This window comes from Terrapene carolina, unplaced genomic scaffold (assembly GCF_002925995.2).
Source record: "Terrapene carolina triunguis isolate 2854851 unplaced genomic scaffold, T_m_triunguis-2.0 Scaffold198, whole genome shotgun sequence".
NCBI classification, from domain to species: Eukaryota; Metazoa; Chordata; order Testudines; family Emydidae; genus Terrapene; species Terrapene triunguis.
In genome coordinates, this window is record NW_020664549.1 from 2,652,119 (window position 1) to 2,666,223 (window position 14,105).

General features: G+C 52.5%; 1 protein-coding gene across 3 annotated transcripts in view; it reads left to right on the forward strand.

The window, feature by feature from the left end:
* The window catches only part of LOC112118437 (pleckstrin homology domain-containing family A member 6), a 90,461-nt gene that overhangs the window by 36,289 nt on the left and 40,067 nt on the right, over positions 1–14,105 (forward strand). For 2 of the 3 annotated variants that reach the window (XM_029912299.1, XM_029912300.1), the window contains exons 1-3: positions 10,457–10,519; positions 11,025–11,097; positions 12,524–12,624. In XM_029912299.1, the coding sequence (XP_029768159.1) occupies positions 10,466–10,519; positions 11,025–11,097; positions 12,524–12,624 (228 nt within the window). In that variant the 5' untranslated portion in view covers positions 10,457–10,465. Of the gene's footprint in view, positions 1–8,936; positions 9,024–9,442; positions 9,558–10,414; positions 10,520–11,024; positions 11,098–12,523; positions 12,625–14,105 lie in introns of those variants that run through there. The other variant, XM_024216745.2, reaches the window with a different exon arrangement.

Genomic DNA, 14,105 nt, shown 5'->3' on the forward strand with positions numbered 1-14,105 from the left:
TCTCCACGGACTTCCATGAGGTTACACCTGATTCATACCAGGGATGGATGAGGAAACTGCTGTGTGTTTATAGCCCAGCACATTTGTTTAGGATTAGCTCCTCCAGGTGAGGGCCCCAGGCCCAGAATGAGCTGTCTCCAGCTAAAGTTCAGGGAACCCCGGTAACCTGGAGTCACATCCAAGCACACAGACATGTGTGGTGGTGAGGAGTCCAGTCAGATCACTCCACATCCACTCCCCGCATCTTAAAGGTTCCCCCTTGGGCTGCCACTCTCGCGGCAGCCAAGGAGGGCAGGACACCTGTGTTGTCCAGAGGCGGTTCCTTGGAAGCAACAGATGTTGCTCCCTCCAGCTTGGAAGTGTCAGGAGCTGCACACCAGCAACCAGTGGCAGTGAATTAACTGGTTCACACACAATGCTACACATCCACATATGTCCGTAGGTGGTGGTCTTTCTATCAACTGTCTGCACAGATGCCACATATTATAGAGAGCAACAAGAAGGATGAGCATCCATCCTCCAGGCCTGCCTGCCCTCCCATTGGCCTGGGTCATGCAACAGGCCTGACTGGATGATCATAATGGTCCCTTCTGGCCTGAGAGTCTTTGTCTCCCTGCCCAAGCGGTAGAGCGGGAAGCTCAGCATTGCCGCATGGGCTGTCGCCTGTCCCCTCGGGATGCTGGCTTGGTTTTAAGGGCTTCCAGGAAGCGATGCCTTTCGGAATTACCCAGCGGAATGATGTGATGGCAGCAGAAGTGCCGATTCATCGGCTACTCGTGACACCCTTTGGATAAGTAGCGCCTCCCCAGAGCTCTGTGGCAGTAGCGTGCCAAGGTGCTCACAGCCCCGGGCTGGCTGTACTGCTGTGATGCTGGCAAGGGGGAGTGAATACTGTGTGATATAAGCCAGCTGGTATCCCAAGCTCTACTTCCTTGTTTGGAGGTTTCTTTTAAATGTCACTGCTTCATTCCCCCCTGCCCCCCTCCCCACCCCGGCTTCTAATACTAACAATCGAGATGGACTGAAATGTGTTTTTTAAAGTGCTGGCCCAAGGGGGAGAGTGAGTGGCTGTGTCAGTGACTGCGCACCCGGCCACCAGTGCTTTCCCCTTTAAATCTGGGGTTGCAAAGGGCTTTATGAACCCTAACAATCCCCCTCTGTGAGCAAGGGAAGCATTCTTGCTATCGGTCCCACCGTCAGGAGAACCCAGTTCTTCTGCCTCCCAGCCCCCTGTGCTAGCTCTTACTCTAGAGGGCAGTCTGGTCAGGAATGGAACCCAGGAGTCCTGACTCTCCAGCCATGCTCCCTTCCTAAAATGATACCGCTGGGCCTTCGCCTATGAAGAAACAATAGTGACTAAGTGCGGGGAGGAATATAAGGCCACATTAGAACTGTCTGAAGATGAGCGACTAAAAAAAAAAAGAGCAGCAGGGGGTGGGCCCAGTTTAATAAATCCTGTGCCACGACCAAGGTTAGCAGTAAACATCTGCTCAGTGTGTCTGCAATTTACTCTGTTGACAGAGGTCGGTCTGTCTGTCTGTCTAATCGCTCCCATCCCCGTAGCATGCTCCTTCCCTCGCTGAGCTGCAGATTTCTCCAGCGTGGGATAAGAATGATTCCCCAGGAGGGGTCAGGGTAGCCGAGTGTCTCTCCCTCAAGAAAACCCAGTGCCCTCCGCTTTTCGCCTTCAGCCTGGCAAAGAGCTGCTTCCTTGTGCCCAAGTGGGTAGGGTCAGGCTGCAGCATAAATCCTCTTCTGTCTGCACCTGACGCATGAGTGTGTGTGTGTGTGTGTGTGTGTGTGTGTGGCAGTGTCTCTGCCCTTCACCTTTCTCTCCTTGGGGAACCGTGCTGGGGATCTTTTTATTGTTTCACTCCATGCTCGGCGTGCCTGCTGGCTGCTCCCGCACACGAGGCTGCGAGCATCGTTTGCTTTGAATGATGAGCCAGGACTGGGCTAGAATAGACCCCGCTGCCTAGAGAGAACGAATGCCTCCCTCCCCCCTGCGTGTGCCCAGGAAGAAAGGGGAGAGAGAGAAGGAGCGGGAAGCAAATGCGACCAGCGCTGAACTCAAGGGAATCAGACAAGTTGAAGATAAGGATGGAAAGCTCATTAGATCACCCACTCCGTCTCCCTGCCAGTGCAGGATCATCCCCCACGGTACATTGCCTAGTGCAATAGAAGAGCCACTGGAGTGGCAGGAAGACTTACCTCTCTCCCACGGGATGGTTGTAGCCGGGGATCCCTGCTGAGCTCGGGAAGGGGACCTGTCACAATGCTAAAGTTCCGGGCAGACCGTCGGGTCAGGTAGGGCTCACCTGGTGATAACAGCAGGGCTGGGGGGGGAGAGGAAGCAGGCCAGGAAGGCAGGCCCGGTTCGTTGCCTGTGGGGGGCTTTGTGTGTGTGTCTGTGTGTCATGAAGTGGATGAGGGAACTTCAGCTTGGTCAGTGACTGCTGCATTGCAGTGCTTCGGGAGGAGATGCTTAACTCAGGAGTTTATAGAGCCGGGTCAGGCAAGGCAGCTGCCAGGAGAGGAATTATTTAAGGAGGTTCCGAGGAAGTAACTTTGCTCTGGAAGGGCCCTGGGAAGCTGGAGGAGTGGGTGGTGGCTGGGATGGAAGAGGCAATTGAATGAGTGCCGGGAGGAGCTGCAGAAGCTGCACAGAGCTACTAAGGATGGAAGCTGGGGTGGTGGTTGTGGGGACCTGTGCCTGAGAGGATAAAGAGAAACCTGCTGCTTGCTGGCAGAATGAATGAACCTCTGACCAAAAGCTGCAGGCAGGCTAAGAACCGTATGGGTGAGACCCGTCCACAGACGCTAATTCCGGCAGCACCGGGAACGTCAGCTTTGCGAAGGGGTCCCTCCAGTAGCCCAGTTCCTGGGCGCAGAAGCGCTTGCTCTAGCAGAAGGTGCTTCCCTTTGAAACGACATTCCCTGTAAGCTGGCATGGGGCAGAGGGGAGGTTATCACCTGCCTATGTAATGCCATTGTGATCCTTGTAAAGTCACTGGCGTTTACGTGATTATTTTTAAAACCAGGTGCAACCCAGAGCAACCAAACCCCCACCCGCCCATCATTTCTAGTTAGAAAAGTAGCAGTAGGGAAGTGGGGTTATTTAATGGTGTCAATTTCTTTGTTAAAGTCAGCTTCCTTATTTATAAAAATAATAATACAGCTTGGAGAATGAGATTTTCCCCCCCTCTTTCATCCGGGGCACATGCTAACGAAAGCCCTTTAAGCTAACCGAGGAGGGAAGAAAGCAACTGAAAGAGAAATAGTATTGGCCAAGGGTACTGGGGTTTGGGCAGTAATGGTGCTATGCAGGAAGCGCTCCTTTTAGCAGGATTCCTGCCAGCAAACATTTAATATCCTCTAACCCTGGCCTTATCTTATCCCAGACCTTCAGGTGAAACTTGCAAGTGGCTGGGTGGAGGGACGAGCGGCCGCGATAGCTATTTTTCTTGCTCCAACTTTCACCATTCTGCTGACTCTACGCAGAGTCTGGCTGTTTGCATGGTGATGTCATCGGTGGGCATTCAGTGCACAGTGGTCTGGTGCCTGGCGGTGCTGCATGTCAGTGTTCAGATGCAGTGATGGTGGGGGGCCATGTTATATGCAGATAGTTGTGTGCAGGTAGCCGGTGTCTTGCTAGGAGGATGGGGGCTGGAGGGGGCGTAATTTATATTGCAGCCATTCTCTGTTCCCTTGAAGAACATTGCAAACCGCCCTTGAACAGGATCAAGCAAAGCTGGTAGTGAACTTGTATTCGTGCCTTAACCTTGATTAAAACTCACCAAAGTGAGGAGAGATCCAGGGTTGTAACACGGACTGCACCTGAAACCTGCTGATCCCTGGGGTTCTCCAACCTGGCAGTCAAGGGCCCGACTCAAAAGCCAGCGAAGTCCTTGGGGAAACTCCCCTCGACTTTAGTGAGCGGTGAATCAGGCCCACTAACTGAATGTGTAGAAGGTGGTTTTTCATCCTGTCTCTACTGGAATGAGGAGGAGCTTGTGGGCTGAGTCATCCTCTGCTGCTTTGGACCTCCTGCAGCCATCCACACCTGGGTGCAGTATAAAATGCTGCTGTTCTCAATCAGTAGCAACTTGAAGTTTGTCCGCACGTGGGAGTTGCACTGGAGTAAATGAAAGTGTGATGTTAAACCGGTGCAATTTTGTGTGTGGATATTACTCATATTGGTTTAAATCTGGCTTATGTTGGTTTAGCTGTTATAAAGTACAAGCTAAATCACTATAAACGAGGTTTAAACCAACTTGAGCGTCCATACGCAAAGTTGCCCTGATATATCTAAACAGCTTTAGCTAAATGAGTACACCTTTGTATAGGCCAGGCTTTGTATTCACTGTACACAGGTGCAAATGGCTACAAAGGTATGAGGCAGCAAGGACTCAGACCCTGGTTGGCTCCATCCATACTAGGAAATTAGGGACTTATAACTCTTGACCAGTGGCAACTATACTGGGCATTTAGGGTTAGACAGCAAGTGGTAAAAGCGCCTGAGTTCTGTCTACATTATGGTCCAACGGTTAGGGCACTAGCCTAGGATTTAGCCACTGCTCTGCCACAGAATCCGTGAGTGACCTTGGACAAGTCACTTAGTCTCACTCCGTGCCTCAGTTTCCCATCTGTACAATGGGGATGATAGCCCTGCCCGACCTCCCAGGGGTGTAGTGAGGATGTATACATTAAAGATTGTGATGTGCGCAGATAGTACTGTAATGGGGAGAGGGGATACAATTATTTGTGTCCTACAGGAGAGGTAGGGTCCCTGGTCATGGCGCAGGCCCCCATTGTGCTGGGCGCTGTACAAACACAGAACAAAGAGACGTCTCTGCCCCAAAGAGCATACAGTCTAAATACCTTAGCTAGATAGATTACTACCACCCTTGGAGCTGCACCACTGGTGGCTGGTTTTCCTCGCAAAGCCAAGGCCCCTGGCACTACTGCTGTCTGCATTTTGATAACGTAACAGGGCAATTAGTCAGTGTAAAGCGTTTTCAGCAGTGTACTAGTGGTTTGGGGGCTTTGCCGAAATCCCCAGAAACCGCCGGGTTTTCTGCTCCTTAATTTGTTGACTTTGGGTTTTGCTCACGTAACCGCAGTTGGCAGTGGTCGCGTTTTCACTTTGCAAACGCTTTAATTTAAATTAAAGGCTGGATTTTCTTACCCACTGAAAGCAATTTCTGAACAGGCCCACAATCAAATCAGTCCTCTGGCCTGCAGGAACCGAGGAGCAGAGCTGGGGCCGTGCCGGAATGCTGGGGCTGCTGGGCAAGCCAGCCCCACCCAGAACCGCTGATCTTGAATGTTGCGACGTTTTAGGGGTGTTCGGAACTGAATACAATTCTGAAACCTGCACCGTTTTTATACTGATATCATTGTCTGTGGGATGGGGCGGTTTACCGAAATAGCTGTACCAGTTCAACCTGTAATGTGGACACAGTTATACCAGTAAAAATGTTCCTTATATCAGTATAATTTATTCCTCTTCCTGTACAGGAATAAGCTCTAAGCTTTTATAGCAGTGTAACTGATTGTACTAGGGAGGTTAGATTGTTTTAACGACACCGGTATAGTTAATCTGGTACATCTTTTGTGGTTTAATTCAGGGCTCAATCGAACCACCATTAAAGTCAGTGAAAGACTTCCAATGACTCTGAGAGTTGCATCAGGCCATTGGTTTCCTTGGGGCTGCTTAAGGCACAAGGTTCTACTCCCATGCATGGCAGAATCGAGCTCTCAGTGACGCAATTCCATCTCTTATTATAAACAGTCTTCCCACGTGCAGTCTAATCTCACCCATTTGCACTTAGTAGGGCTGCAGGGCCATTACTATTGTGAATGACTCTTTTTCCGAACAAAGGGGTAAGTGAAAAAACAGCAGGCCCAGTGGAGTTACACCAGCGTTGAGTTTTCCCCACTTAAAAACAGCGTGTCGGAGAACATGACCACGCTAATTTAGTTGGACAGCAGTAATTTCATTTTATGTTAATATCTCATCATGTCACAGTCGATGTTCTGTGATATGTCCTGGAAAGCTAATGAGGTCTCAGTAATCAGAGACCTCACCTTGGCTCTCTGTTCCGCAAGCTTTGCTGGGAAGTGCAGATGAAATTTGTTGCGCAGATTATGCAGCGTGTGGATTAGCGAAGGGAGATTCTGCTGCAATTTGCCGTTCATTAAGTGTTGCAAATCCATCAGCTTTCGAAAGGGGCTCTTCATGCCCTGTTGTGGCTACCAGGCTGTTGGATGAAGTCCTGTGGCTTCTGCTTCTTTGGAGCCCTCTGCCGGCATTTGCACATGATCTGGGGTTCTACCTCCACTCAGATCCTTCATAAAAGAGCAGCTCTGTTCTTAACGTCTGTGAGCGGCGCGTAGAAGGGGGACAAAGGTGAACAGATGTTTGCTCTGGTTTTATTGTGTCCGTTTTCTGCCCTAGTTGCAAGCTGGCATCTCATCTGCTTCCTCCAAGCCAAAGCCAGTAGCCACAGCCCGCTCCTTTAAATCCCACTTGCAGAGATCCCTCATGGGATTCAGAATGCTGCCATACCTGGGAAGATTGTGGCTATTGTCTGGGATGGGGAAATTCAATTTGTTCCTGCAAGTGTGAGTGCCAGTCACTGGCAAAGAATGTTCTCTCCTAGTCAGTCTCAGACAAAATGTGAGGCAGAGAGCCTTGTCTCTGTAGTGAAGCCCTATGCTCAGGGCTCTGAGCTAGAGACAATGGGCCCAGTTCTGCTCTGCTGCACCCAGGTGACCCTGTGGAAATCAGAGGGGTTGGGAGCAAGATATGGGTCTGTGCATCCAGTAGCCAGTGGTCCCACGGGCTGGGTTTGACAACAATTAGTTGGGAGCTGGTGTAGTCTAGTGGTTAGAGCAGAGGACAAGAAGCCGACTCCTGGATTTTATTCCCAGTTGCTGCGGACTGACTGTGGATTTAGTGCAGATGCTGATACCCTCACTCACCTTCAGTAACGCCGTACTCCACATGTGGTCTGAGTTGTTCCAATGGAAGCGCTCGAGGAGGAAAGTCCTGTTCTGTGTGAGGGTGTCTGGATCTGACCCTTGCAGCCTGAGTGCAAATGAATCCAGAGGTAGGAGCTGCAGCAGCTCAGTCCCTCTGAAAATCAATCCCTTTAACCTCTCTGTGCCCCCATTTCTTGATCGTAAAACAGGACGACTAATACCAACCCATCTCTGTAAGGGGCTTTGAGATCCAGGTCTGAAAAGTGCTGTGTGATGACAGTGTAGGGTGATTGCTATCGGTACTGGCTGCTACTCCGATAATGAGGATCTGGAGCCGGTAAAGGACCACGGTAAAGCCAGGTCTTTCCAGGGGCTGACTGGCGATATGAAATCCATATCAGTGTGGCTTTGGGCGTGTCGCTCATACTTTATTTACTAGCGCCTGCGTAACCCCGTCCGTGCTGCATTATGTACGTTGGTGCTTTGAAATAATGTACACCAATGGGCTTGCTGTTTCTTTGGCTGTTAGAACATGTGGCTGCGTCACACAGCAAAATTAATAGGGAGGAAAGCCCCTGAAGACTGAGATTTAATAGGCTGTTATGACAGGTGAATGCCATTAGGGGGCTATTCATTAACCCGGTCTATTGACACCTGTGAAAGCTTCTCTTCCAATACATGCCGCTCATCCAAATGGATGCTCCACAGGAAACGGCCTGTGGAATTCAAGCATGTACTAGGTGGTAGTGAAGGGGCTAATGCTAGTCTGGTTTTGTGTGCCGGGACTGTGCAAATGTGGCATAAATGCTTCCATCCATCTGGACGTGTATCTGGGGAAGTGGAAGTGCTGTGAATACTGGCCTGAGGAGGATCTGCCTTTGTGGCATCATTGCTCAGTGGCAAGAGGAGACGGAGAGCATTGTGCATGGATGAACTCCATCTCCCGGCACCATATGTCGGCCAGGCTTTATGGCAGCTGCTAGGTGGGCTCTGCCATGTGTGTTCATCTTCACACTCTGCTCTGACCTTGTCTCTCTTCAGCCCCGGAGATGCTCCAGCTGGTTTGCCAAGCCTCCTGCGTACAATCCCACCCGGTCTTAAAGTAGTAGTCACCTCTTATTGGCATACACCTAGGGCGGAGTTGAAATTACAGCCACAAAGCCCAAGAATTTAGGGCTGAAATGGGAGCGTGATTGGGACCACCACGGCTTGTGTTCTGTCCAGCTTGTGGGGCAGACAGTTTCTTCTGTCCCCAATACATAGCTGGGCTGGTCTTTACCCAGAAAGGTGGGAAGGGGCAGTTATAACTGAATCACAAAACCCTCCTGCTTCCCCCACACACTCAACCCACCAGTGTTTCAAGTTCCTGCATCTCCTAGACATGAATTAATTTTACGAATCCCTAAAACATACTGAGGTTCTCGCCACCTCAAACTACCCAAGGTTCACTCATTCTTAGTTATGAGAACAGCTGGACAAGAAGAGACCAGTTGCTTACCTAGGCTGGCATCCCATCTCCAGCAGTGGGCAGTGCAGGAAGTTTCAGGGGTATGTATACAAGGTCACCCCCTCAAAATGTACCTATTGGCACAATGCTAAACCATACTCTATGGTAGAGGAGGGGAATCCTTCCTGACCCCATCTGGTGATAAACATATGCCATGAAGCATGTGGCTTGATAAACCCTGATCATTTTTACTAATGTAGAGTCACTGCAAACGTTGTTTCCGCCCTTAGTGAGTTGAAATTCATTCATGAGCTATGTCAGAAAGAAGCCGAAGGCTGGGCACAGTCAAGCCTTCAGTTATTTGCCTCCGTAATATCCTGCAGCAGCAACTTTCAGCACTTTGAACTGGTACACAAAGCAAAAGAAGAGCCGTGATGGAGCACGTCGCTCTGTTCACTCCAAAGCCGCTTAATTCCGCCAAACTCTCCTCTGTGTTTTCCAGCCACAATGAAAGACGGAACACGTTTCTGCACCCTGTGACTGGACACATCCCAGAAGAAAACGCAAGATTTGACTTACATTTACAGAAGTAGGTTTGCTTTAGAATGCGTGTGTGTGTGTGTGTGTGAGAGAGAGAGTAATGATTGAAGTGAAGGAACCAGAGGGGAAAAGAACTAATAATACCAAGGAAATATTGAGAGCAAAGACCATGGCAGGGGATCTACAGGCCAGGGAACAGTATGGCTTTGCTGTGAGACGAGGGGCAGCCTTGCTTTGCTATGTATGTATGACACGTCTGTGTGTTTGCACAGTGTGGGCCTCATCCGTGGAAGTCAGTGGAAGGACCCTCTGCTGGTTGTAATTAGCTTTGGCTCTAGCCCTGTGCATAGGGGTGAGCACCATAAGTGTATCAGTGTGTCATACGTATGGGCCGTTATTCCTCAGCTGTCCTTGCAGAGATCTGCAATAAGCTTTTTTCTCTCCTTTCCCCCTCTCTCTCGATGGCAGCTCTACAGTGGACATGTCCAGCAAAGCAGGTGGGAAGCGACCGGCGACCATCAGCAGCGAATCATCCAACCACACCATGGTGTCAGAGATGCCTCAGGAGCGACCAAATGGCAGGGTATGTTCTTGGAGCACTGGACACTGGCCTGGGACCCTAGGAGACCTGGAATCTATTCCCAACCGTGCCACTAGCCAGCTGGATCTAAGCTGCCCCTTATACCTAATGTTCTCATTGCCTCTGGACATCTGAAAGGGCCCTTCTTCTTGTTGAATGGGCTGGGGGTAGCCAAGCACACCTGCCCTGGTGGATGCCTGCTGGTAAGCAGATGTATTTGGCCTGTTGGAGTCGCTGTGGGCACAAAGGCATTCAGGGACGGAGATGGGTGTTTAGGCACTGGACTGGCACTCAGGAGATCTAGGTTCATTTCTCAGCTCTGCCACAGACCCCCTGCTCTCAGCCAAGTGGCTTCACCCTCTGTAAAATGGGGCCAATGATACTGACCCATCTTTGTGAGGTTCTTTGAGATGTGGGAATGAAAAATCCGGCATAGCAGCGAGGCGATTATCACGCCCCTTCCACACTAAGGGGAAGTAGCTGGCTGGGATTAGAGCATCAGCAAAGTGAAGGCAGCGATTAGGATCCACCCCTGTTTTGCGGTAGGGAAAAGACAGGCCGAGCTGGTTGCAAGGAGGAAGCAATGGCGAGCCTTGGACAAGTAGCTAAATGGCTGAGATTTCCCAAGGGTGATGTGATAGGAGTGCTGGCGGTAAGATGCAGCTCTCCCTCACCCGCCAGATGGCAGCATTGCAAGGCATCCCTCAGCCGCATGCTCCGTGAGCTGCATGGCTGGGTCTGACTATTCCCCGTGGGTTTGCCGGGAAAGCAAACGCCCTCAACAGCTGCTGCCGCCACCCCTGGGAGAGGCTGTTCTAAAGCCGGAGCGTTCTGAGAGCCTCCTCTCTCCTTCTCCAAAGGCCTCGCGCCCTTCCCGGAAGGGGATCGCCTTTGGGAAGCGCTCCAATTCCATGAAGCGGAATCCCAACGCCGCGGTGACCAAAAGCGGCTGGCTCTTCAAGCAGGTAACGTCCCCCTTGTGCCGCGGCGGGGAGCATTCCCCTGGCTGAGCCATACATCTTGCAGCGCCACCTCCCTCTGTCAGCCAACCCCTGGGCATCAGCAAGGACCGAGGGACGATGTGGTGCCCCATGCCGCACTAGGGCTGGTGTGGGACTGCATGGGGCGTGGCTCTTGGGTGCCCATTCCACGCACCTGCCAGACTTCCCCCGCCCCACCCTCTATCTGTCCCAACCTAGCTCCAGTGCATCTGGCTGTGACAGCAGGGAGCGCTGCTGCTGGGTGCCTGCCCCATCTGGCCTGCACCTCTCCCCAGTCACTCCCTCCCGTGATGGCTCCTGCAAGCCAGCATGGCTCAGTGCCACCCTGTACCCTCTCCTCAATGGAGCCCACCCTGGGCTCTCCCTGTGATGCACGAGATGCTGCGGCTTCCCCCACTCGCTTTCCCCCTCTCTGCTTTACAAGCAGCGACGGGTCTGGGGCGCCCTCTCACTCATGCCTCTCTTGCAGGCCAGCTCTGGCGTGAAGCAGTGGAATAAGCGCTGGTTCGTGCTGGTGGATCGCTGCCTCTTCTATTACAAAGGTAGGTGGTGGGGCCGAGGACTAAAGAGCCGTCCCATGGGCCCAGTCCTGATGGGGCAGGGATCTGGCAGCTCTTGGTGCACTTACAGCCCCAAAGCCAGGTGACCAGGGGTCAATCTGGGCAGCTGGGGTCGGATCTCAGAGTCCAGCGTCGGTGAAAAAACCCAGTTTGTTGTTTGAGGCAGAGCGAATTCTGCCCAGCAGGTGGCTGCAGGGAGATGGGTGCGGCCAGTCAGAGGAGGAGTTAAAACCCTCCTCTTCGAAGGGAAGGGTTTGCTGTTACGAGTTGCTGAGGGATCCCCGTGAGGTGCCAAGCACCTTCCCCCTCAATGGGAGCCACGTACGCTCAGCACCTTGCAGGACAGGGCTCCGAGAGAGATTGTACAAGGTGCTCCCAGGGGGGAATGCTGTGGAAGGTAGCTCCATCCATGCATCCTTTGGTTTTTCTGTAGCCTCTTCTCTTACAGTATCCAAGGTGGGGGGACGGTTGCACGGCCCTCTGGTTAAACACTGTGAAAGGGATCATGCTTGGTACAAATTCAGCAGCTCCCTGCTGGCTCAGCCGTTCCCTTACTTACCTGGCCCAGATGAGACCAGAAGCTAGCCCTGCCTCTCTCCGTGGGGAGCTGTGGGTCTGTATACCAGAGGCGCTGCTCTTGGCATGCCCCGGATCTGAATGCTCCAACTCCAGCATCCCTGTGTAAATGATTAACATCAGCAAACAAACCTGTCACCCTTTTGCCTGGACCTCCTAGGGCCAAGTTGGCTTTTCGAGCAGCTGTTATCAATGGTGCCAAGAAACAGAGGGCATGAGGGGGGCACTGGCACCATACAGCTGCTCGAGGTCCGTGGGAAACAGCTGCCCCATGCCATAAAGGAGTGATGGAAGCCAGTCCTGAATTCAGATGCCAAATCAGTCCCCAACCTTCTCCCCGCCCACCCCCTGGCCTCATCCGGGCTGGAGCACTCCTCGGTATGGAGATTCACCCCACACCTTTTGCAACCTCCGCTTTCCAGCAGGCTGCTGGCTCGGCCTAATCCCTGGCAGCAGGTCTGGAGGGCGGGCATGAATAATTAACCAGCCTGTATTGTGAGCTGTGAGTGATAGGTTTTTGCGGGGGCGGGGGGAGCGGGAGAAGAGAACAACAGATGGGCAGATGCGACAGGGAGGGAGCCGGCTTCCACAGGTAGGCCGGCTCTGGTCCCTGGGCTGTGGTCGCTCTTAGGAGCCCAGCTCCCATTTTAGCAGGAGAAAGGAGGGATGCGTTCCTAGCCAGAGGAGCCTCGTCCACTTCCCCCTCTCCTCGCGCTGCTGCTTTAAAGGGGAGACGGGTCTTGCCAACCACCTGGCATCTCCAAACCGGCCTAAGGAGGGGAACTCCCCCCTCCTTATCTAACGCCCATTTCTTCCCCCTGGGTCAATGCAGATGAGAAGGAGGACAGCATCTTGGGCAGCATCCCGCTCCTCAGCTTCCGGGTGGCAGCCATCCAGCCGTCGGACAACATCAGCAGGAAACACACCTTTAAGGTCAGTGTGTGGCCCTGACGGCATCTCGGGGGCAGCGTCGCGCTCCCAGCCGTTGGCCCGGTTCCCGGAGGCCACGAATGGAGCCGCGGTTTGTTGCGCGACCCTCCTTTCCGAGAATCTCGCTGCCTGGTAGGGCCTGACGTAGGCTGTTGGGTAAGAGCAGTGCTCAGAGGTCTCTTGGCTTGTGCTCTCCGCTTCCTGTGGTGACCGGCGCTTGGGGGAGGTGTGAGCTGCTGTGGACGGTCGCTAAAGACAGGCACGTACCTGAAGGGGAAAAACGGGCATTAGTGACCTGGTTGCCTGCTGCAAACTGGGGTCCTTGACACACCACTGGGGTAGAGACAGAACTGCCGCTGTGTCCTCTCACCGTGCTCAGAACAGGATTAACGAGTCCAGGTCTTTTAGCCTTCCAGGGTGTGACCCAGCCCTGCCCCTTTTGTCACTGGCCACACCTGCGCCAAGCAGGGGGGCATATGGCACCCCCACTCTGAGCCGCCTGCTTTGCTCAGATGTGAAGAGGACCACATGAGAGGTAAAACAGAGGGGAATCGGGTCTCTGGGTTTCCTGTCCAATAACGTTTAGCCAGAACGCAAAGACCAGACCCAGACCAAAGCGCCCCGTGACTTGGGGAGGGAGCTCAGATTGTAGGAGGAATCCTGCTGCTTGTTCCCCCTCTGAAGCTGTCCCTCTGTCCGTAAGAAAGATGGGTGGAGGAGCTGGCGTGCAGATCCAGACTGGGTTAGAGCCTGTGTGATGGCGAGTGTCTTCAGCTCCTATTGACTTCAGCGGGAGTTGAGGGTGCTTAGCAGTCTTGCTGCTAATACGGGGTGAAATTGACCCCTGTGCAGAGAGCAAGCACAATAATACCACCACCAAGTGCTTTACACCCATAACTCTCAAAGTACTTTTTGAAGGAGGTCAGGATCGTTACTGCTGTTGTACAGATGGGGAAACTGAGGCACACACAAGGCAAGTGACTTGCCCAAGGTCATCCAGCAGGCCAGTGGCAGAGCCAAGAATAGAACCCAGGTCTCCTGATGCCCAGCCCAGTGCTCTGGTCACTAGGCCACGCTGCCTCTAACTGGAAGCTGTGCGTGGGCCTTGTCAACCCCATAGGTTTAAGTGTGTTAGCCTGCTGCACAAGCGTGAATTGCTCCTAGCCAGCGGTGATCAAAGCATGCTAGTAACCCAATGCCAAGGAGGGGCTTCTCCTTCTCAGCTGACAGCTGTGTGAGGGTTTTCGCAAGCCGTCTACTCAGCCATTTCCCCGTTTTGAGTTACTCTCCCCTGTTAATAAAAACAACAAACGTACGTAAGCCAGTGTTGCTATAGAATCGCACCCCCGGCAGTGCTAGAATTAGGCTGCGTTCAAGCCCAGATGTGCAGGAGGGCTTCCCCCATCTCTCTCTTAAACTAGTTTAGACTAGTGTTCACACACACACACACACACACACACACACACACACACACACACACACAC